The following is an 8,003-nucleotide window of genomic DNA, read 5'->3' as shown; positions in this document are numbered from 1 at the left end:
GGCGGCTCGGGCCGCGGGCGGGCGGGCGGACAGCGCGCGGGGCGCCGCCGCCGGGCGGGAGAGCGCGAGCGAGGAGCGGCGGGCGGACGGATCGCGGAGGGAACGCGGGGAAGGAAGAGACGCGCGAGAGGGAGAGACGCGCGAGCGCGCGGGTAGGGGCGGGGCGGAGGCCGCGGAGGAGCCCCCCGCGCGCGCGCCAGAGGCCGCGCGCGGCGCGTGGCGGGCGGGAGCGGCGCGGGGGGAGAGAGGCCCGGCCGGGCGCGTCCCCGCGGGGACGGTGACAGCGACAGCGCTGCCGGGCCGCGGCGGAGCACAGCGGCCGCACCAGGAGGAGGAGGACGAGGCCGCCGGCGGGCCGGATCGCATCATGGCCTCGGGCGGCGGCGGCGGCGGCGGCGGCAAGATCCGGACCCGACGGCACCACCTGGGAGCCGCGAAGCCGCCCTACGCGAGGGGCAAGCAGCAGGTGAGGTCGCGGGTCAGCCCCGTGAAGTCCTTCCCCTCCTACCCCGCTCGTCTCCCGGCGCTCCCCTCAGCGGCGGCAGGAGGCGCCCCGGAGGCCCGACCTCTTCCCTCCGCCACCCTCCCCCCTCCGCTCTCCACGCAGTCCCACGTGCGCGGCTTCGGGCCGGGGTTTCCCGGTGGAGCGGCCCGTGAGGAGGAGGAGGGAAGGGTTTCCCGCCGGGGCTGTGGGGATTGTGGGATTTCCGGGAGCTCACCCCGCTCCGGCGCCGCCGGGCTGCGGGGGGATTTCGCCTCCCCTTTGTCTCCCGCCTGTCCCCCGCTAGGCAGGAGCAAAGGCGGGAGGAGGAGGAGAGGGCGGCTGGGAAGGGGTAGGTGCGCATTCCCTCTCCTCGCGGTTGGAGCGGGCTGGCTCCCGCTCCGTGGGATGCTCGTTTTGTCTCCGCGCTGCCCGGTTAAATCATGATTAAATTGATCTTAACTGGGTTATCAAGTTAGAGTCACTCGTCAGATTTAAGTGCATCGCTTCTAATATTTGCTTTTCTTGACGAATTCCAGGTTCCAAATGAGTCTGTGAGGGTGCTGGGTAGTTAGGCATCTCCCATTGTGGTTTCTTTTTTTTCCTTTTTTTTTTTGGTCGGATGCTGCCTGCAGAGCCCTTAGGTTTCTTCACCCCTTCCTTATGCCTAAACATGCTGGTGCAATACGAGCAAAATGTAATTCATGAGGCGTTTGTTATTCTTTGTATTGTAGGACAGAGTAGATAGATAACATTAAAAAAGCAGTTTTTAAATTGCAGTACATAGATCCCGTGCCATTCAGAGTGGCTGCAGGGAGTAGAAGCAAAGATTCTTCCCAACTCCTGTTTGTCATAGAATTTCAAGATGCCTGGAGACAGTGCTCTGCAAATGCCTTTCACGTGTATTTATGAATCTGAAATTGACTGTAAAACCAAAGCGTTTACATTATTAAATCGGTAATGTAAGTCAGGAGATTAAATACTATATGTAAAATTGAGCTTGTGTTACGCATAAATTGTTGTTCAATTAGTTTTTATTATTTGGGAAGTACTATACTTAATCCTTTGTATAGCACACTGATCAGCAGTGTTGTCCTTGTAAAGCGGGCAGGGTGACGCTTCATCCAGAGAATCACTGCACTTCACTTGCAGAGCAAACGTTGAAAGCTCATATGTGAACGACAGAGTAATGTTGAAATTGCAATATCCTGCACGTGGTGATACTGTGTAGATAACCGATAAAACAGATGAATTTAAAATAATTATGTGAGATGACTGTCTGATTATTGTCTCTTACCTGTGTGTGTTTTCTAGTAGGTTTATTTGAACAATGGGGCAAAGCAAACACTTGCTTGGGGGGGGATATCTGTGGGATTCTGCCCAGAGCATGGATGCTGCAAGTCAAATACATCAATCAAATTTACAAGTAATATATTAGGATAAATAGTCAAACAGATAGGTGTCAGATATGTGCATTTATTGTAAGGAATGGCTTTTTAACCCTATATATCTTGCTAACATGCATTACATAGAAAGATGAGCTCTGGGTAGATAGCTTACTTGAACCGGAATTAATTGATAAGCGTTCTTATTTTCAATATAACATCCCCTCTGCAGAAAGTGTTCTGTGGTTTGGTGTTGTCTCTCAGTAATGAGTTTGGGAAGACATGGAAGTGCTCAATGCCGTCTGGGCATGATCTGCTCCCCAAACTATTATCAATAAGGAAGCTCATAGAAGTACTGTATTAAAACTGTTCTAAGTGCTTGGGGACAGGACTGCAGTCCTGAAAACTCAGTCTCTGATCACCAAGCTCCGAAGGTGCCTAAGCACTGAATGCCATGTTGCTAATACCTGTAAAATCTTAGGATGTTTGTTTCTTTTCCAGTTGTATGAAGATGAGTAGCATGATGCCAGGCTTACAATAGTAGGCCTGTTGTGTGTTTTTCTGAAGTTGTTATGCTTTCTTGATGTTGTTATTTTGCCATAGTCTCCCAGGGAGCTTGGTCAGGTGGGAATTCTCCAGTCGTGCCCAGCGTGCTGCAGAGTTAGTCTTCCATTAAGTGCAGCAACAGCTTTAGAAGACATTTGGAAGAGGAGATGCTGCTGCTTTTCAAAGATGATTAGCTAAAGCATTTGTTCAAAATGTGGTAGACCCTGCTTCAGATTTTTTTTTTTGCCTAGAGACATCAACCTACATCTTCCACTTTCTGGGCAAATATCCCAGTTGCCAAGCTGTGTGTTGTCTTTGAGTTCTGACTGAAACTGTGTTATTATCCAGAAAAAGAATGTGTGATTCATTGAGCCAGGAAGAGGATGTATAAGATGTTACTTTCCTAGAGTGGAGACATACAGCCTCTGATCCATGATTTCAGAAGTTATTTGTTTAATATATTCTGGAATAAACATGGAAAGTGCAGAACTTCCTGCCCTTTTCTCCCCAGGTGCCTGATAGAGCCATATTTCATTATGTTGGTGTGTGTGGTTTTTTAACTGTAAGAGTCTTTTTTTAAACCAGTCTCAAATAGGAGGGATGAACAGATGCTGCTTGGAGGATGTGACTTGCAGCCTGTATTTTCTCTTGGAAGATGGAGCTATGAGTAGATTTCCCCCACTAGTGAAGAAACTAAACCACAGTATTTTCTTTTCTGGGCTACCATCCTGCTTTATAAAAAGTGCACTGTCAGCAGCTGCATAATTAAACCAAGAAACAAAAAGTAGTAGCACCACAAGGTAAGGACAGTATCCACTCACTTACCATGAAGATCTGAGGTGGGAGAGTCACATATCAGGATGAAAAGAGCCTTTTTGTGTCTCTTTGGAGGCTGTTCTTGGCGTAGGATGGTGGAGTTCTTCCCGTTGACTATGCTTTCCTAGGGGTAGAGCGTTGACAGCTCCACACGGAATGCACTGAGTGCCAAAGTACCCTGCCTCCTCCTGCACTTGTTAAGGAGGAGGCACTTGGGTTAAAATTACAGTTTCTCTGAGAACTAAGCTCATGCCAGGTGAGGGAGCTGCTGTATCCAGCATCTGGGTTTCATCTTCCAGATGTGGCCCCCGTGTTTCTAAGTGCTGGTTTGTCCTGGTCATTTGGATAGACCGATGGTGGGAATTACCGATGCGGATGTGTTAAATGGGAGGGATGTTTGCATTGCTGGCTTACTAAACTGCTTCTAGAAGAGTATTTGTATGTTCCTATTGTTAATTTTATGTTTAATTTTGTGCTTGTGTGTGTGTGCTGGTTTAACTTGGAGCAGTGCCATTCTCATCCAGGTAACAGATTTCAGAGATTTTAAGTGTGACTTAAAGGAGAAAAGAATAAAATAACTTCCTGTCGTATTTTTTTTTTATTTGAGTATTAAGCATTCAGATGAAGGAGTCAGAGAACTTTGGTTCTACTGCACTTTTATTTAAACTCATACAGGCAGATTTAAGCATGAGAAGAAACCAGTTACCTGAAAAGTGTTTATAGCCTTCCCATAAACTTCTATATTCACGTTAAGCTTTAGGTTAGAGCTGTTTGATATTAGAGATAATGTCTGTACATTAAAACTTCTGCCAAGGAGTGATGTTTTCCTTTTTTCCTACATGTGTATGTGCCAGTGGATATTTATAGTGTAGATGTCCAAATCCAAAGATGTTTTCCTTGATGAAACCAGCGTAAGTCTGTGCATGTATTGTAGTTGGTCTTGTGCTGATGTAGTTAGGACATAGCCTGACAAAGGGGACCAGAAGGCCACTGGAAGCCACTTTCGTAGGCCTGGGTCATGAAAGGCTCTCTGGATTTGTGAGTTTCACCAAGTCACTTGAGACATCATATAAGGTTCTTCCCAGAGGGACTAGGTACAGGACTGGGAACTGAACACACTATGCAGCAGTGTCTAAAGCATTGCATTGCTGCCTGCTGCTGTCTTGAAGGTGGGCCTTGCTTGGCAGTGACTGCAGGCAGTGGGCAGAAGGGATCTTACAAACCACCAGGTTTATTTTGTGAGGAAATTTTGTAACTTTGCTTAAGAGTTCCTAGAGAATCATATTGAGCAGTGTAACCTAGGTAATGTTTCATAGGCCTTAAACAGGAAAATGATAATTTAAAAAGTCTTTATTAAGAATGTCCATATGGACCTACACAAATACCATTGTATTAACTCCAGTCAACAGGATTGCACCTTGAAGCACTCTTAACATGGTTGTATTTGTATGCAATTCTGCTTGATTTGGTTTAGTAGTAAGCTAGCACATTGAGCTAAAACAAATATATTTGGAGAAATGTTTAATGTGTATTTAAAGATTTTTTTTATAAGATGGGCTGATAGTCAACATCAGAAGTTTTGTCTTTGTCCCAGCAATATGATACTGTATTGGCAAAACAGGTGTTGAAATTTGGCACTTGGCTTTCTACTGCTACTGTAAACAAAAATGTATTCTAATTGGGAAGAACTTATAACACTGAGATATTGACAGTTTTCTCTCATTTAGGCTAGCAGTACTGTACACTTGTACAAATTGTCGATGATGATTGCTATAGCATTTCATTAATATTCTAGGGTTTGTTTCAAAGTGTTGTTGTGACAGTCTTGGAGGCTGTGAAGTGTTGGGGACAAACAGTATTAATGAGTGGTATCTTAGGAAAAGAAAAAAGCAGATGAAATAATTGAGTGTGTTAGCTGGGACACTGCAAATTGTCTTTGGTTGCTGGCAGCACATCACTTCCTTGGAGTTATTTATTCCTCCAGTCAGTAATTAGAACCAGTTCTTGCTCCCCTGCCATGGACAAACTGAGCTGCTGCTCAACGATGATTGATTCCAACAACTCGGCAGGACAGAATTCAGAATCTTTTGTGCGCCCAAAAATGTTTGAGCAAAAGTATTGCAGGTTGCTGCAGGTGGTGGGCTGCCATAGCATTACGTACTGAATTCATAACACACTGGGATGACTGGCTCAGTGGTCATGGGGCAAACGGTGCATGTTGTTTACCTGGACTTTAGCAATGCCTGCAGCATGGTCTCCCATGTGATCCCTGTTGTCCACTTGGTGAAATACAGACTTGTCAGGTGGACCGTAAAATGATTGGAAAATTGGCAGGACCATTGATCTCAAAGGGTTGTGACCAGCAGTACAAAGATCCAGTGGCAGCCAATTGCTAATAGAGCTCTCAGAGGATGATATTGAGGCTGATGCTGTTCCATGTCTTTATTGACAACCAAGGAATGCCATGGATCCTCAGCAGATAATACTAAACCCTTGGGAACTTCAGCCCTGTTGCCTAATGAAGAATGGGGCTGCCATTGAGGGAACTTGGCAGAAGTGGGCTGCCAGGAACCTTGTGAGTTTTAATAAAGGCAAATGTGAAGTCCTTCATCTGGGACAAAACAACCCCACCGACCTGCTGGACAGCAAGTTGAATGTGAGTCAGCAGTACGCTCTTGAGGTAAAGAGGCCAGCTGCATACTGGGAGGTATTAGTAAGTGTGTGGGAAGGATGTAAAGGGAGTTGCTTTTTCCCCTGCATGCAGCACTTCTAGGACTGCATCTGGACTGTTGTGTCTAGTTTTGTCCTCTCCAGTTCAAAAAAAGACAAGGAAAACATACAAGAGTGAGTCTGGTTGGGAGACATCAAAATCATAATGGCTTAGAGAACTGAGTGTGTTCAGATTAAGAACAGCAAATACCTAATAAGACTATAGAGAAGGTGTAGGAAGCTCTTCTAGGAGATTCATAGCAATACAAAGGGACAATGGACTCAAGAAGCCAAAATGGAAATTCTGATTTCATAATAGGAAAAATCTTTTAACTGTGAGAGTCGCCAGCATATTGGAAGAACTGCCCAGAGATGTCTCAAAACCCAGGTGGACCTGCTGGTTTTGGCCGTTCTCTAAGGAGGAGGTTGTAGTAGTAGGTGGTGCATGGGGTGCCATGCAACCTCTGTGTGTGTGGTTCTGTCAGAGCTGCTGCAGCTGGACCACAGAGCACACACAGGCGGTTTCAGTGTAAATGTCACTGTTCCTCTAGGTTGGCAATCCTTTTGCTGGTCTATCCTCTAATTCTGTCTTTGGGGTTGTGCTGTCTCTTGAGGATAATGCCTCTGTCTCACTGTTGCAGTTTTTCCAGAGTAAATTGAGAGCTTGCCCTCAAAAAGAGAGTAACTAAGAGGCTTTTTTCTAGGGTTGCTATTCTGCTGACCAATTTTTAAATATTCTTCTGTCTTCTTAGTGGCAGGTCATGTGATATACTTTTCCATTTTTTTCTGCCATTAAACTGTAAAAATCTCGTATTTTTTGCTTTTTAATGTTCTGTGTAATCAGTTCAGTATTTATTGTACTGCCCTTGGCTTGGTGCAACCCCAGTACCAGTGCAAGCTGGGGCACGAGTAGATGGAGAGCAGCTCTGCCAAGGATTTGGGGTTGCTGATGCATGAGAGGCTGTGTATGAGTTGGCAATGTGTGCTTCCAGAAAGGCAAACATATCCTGGGCTGCATCCAAAGCAGTGTGGCCAGCAGGCTGAGGGAGGGGATTCTGTTCTTCCACTCCTCTCTGGTGAGGCCCCACCCGGAGTATTGCCTGCAGCTCTGGGGTCCTCAGGACAGAAGGACAGGGACCTGTTGGAGTGAGGGCAGAGATGGGCCTCAAGGATTGTCAGGGGGCAGAAGAGCCTCTGCCATGAAGACAGGCTGAGAGAGTTAGTGCTCTTTAGCCTGGAGAAGAGAAGGTTCTGGGAAGACCTTATGAACCCCTTTGAGAACATAAAGGGGACTTAGACTCCTTTAACTGAAGGAGGGTTGATTCACACTGGATGTAAGGAAGAAGTTTTTAAGAAGAGAATGGTGATACGTTGGAGAGGTGTTGCCTAGAGAGTTTGAAGCTCCGCTCCTGGAAACATTCAAGGTCAGGTTAGATGGGGCTCAGAGCAACCTGATCTAGTTGAAGATGCCCCTGCTCATTGCAGGGAAGTTTGGACTAGATGACCTCTAAAGGTCCCTTCCAACCCAAAACATTCTGTGAGTCTGTATGTGTTGCACTTAAGTGTAGGATTTTTGAATGGTTTTGGCTTGAGACTACTGTGGTTTTTTCAACTGAAACATGAGTTCATCTTTGCATTCCCATTTGCTGGGATGAAGTGCTTGGGCTAACACAGATACACCAGCATGCATTGAGTCCTACACCTGTGAATAGCACATACACAATTTGTGAATACATGAGGCACTAGAAAACTTTCCTTCTCTGCTGAGGCTATTTAAGGTCTTCTTGATGGTTGTGCTCTTGGAAAAAGTTGTGTGACAGTGTCTTGGGGAGCTGGCTGACTTTGCTTTTAGTTGTGATTGTATTTTGAATCAAATATTTTTGAAGCAGATATGTCACAAAACTCTTTCCCCTATTAGAGCTCAGGGCCTGGTGACTTCCAAGACTGAAGTAAACCAAGCAAAGAGCTCAACTGTTCAGTTGTCATTTTCTTTGAGACTGAATTACAGTGAGGCACTGAAATATTTATAGTAATGAGATATAAAATCGGTGAGACTGTAATACAGG

General features: G+C 45.9%; 1 protein-coding gene across 1 annotated transcript in view; it reads left to right on the top strand.

Moving 5' to 3' along the window:
* Positions 1-266: 266 nt before the first annotated feature.
* The window catches only part of NUP153 (nucleoporin 153), a 43,894-nt gene continuing 36,157 nt past the window's right edge, over positions 267-8,003 (top strand). Inside the window, exon 1 of the mRNA XM_058812822.1 lies at positions 267-466. Within this exon, the coding sequence (XP_058668805.1) occupies positions 368-466 (99 nt within the window). The 5' untranslated portion in view covers positions 267-367. The remainder of the gene's footprint in view (positions 467-8,003) is intronic.

This window comes from Ammospiza caudacuta, chromosome 1 (genome assembly GCF_027887145.1).
Source record: "Ammospiza caudacuta isolate bAmmCau1 chromosome 1, bAmmCau1.pri, whole genome shotgun sequence".
Classification (NCBI taxonomy): Eukaryota; Metazoa; Chordata; class Aves; order Passeriformes; family Passerellidae; genus Ammospiza; species Ammospiza caudacuta.
This window is presented reverse-complemented; position numbering and strand designations above follow the sequence as displayed.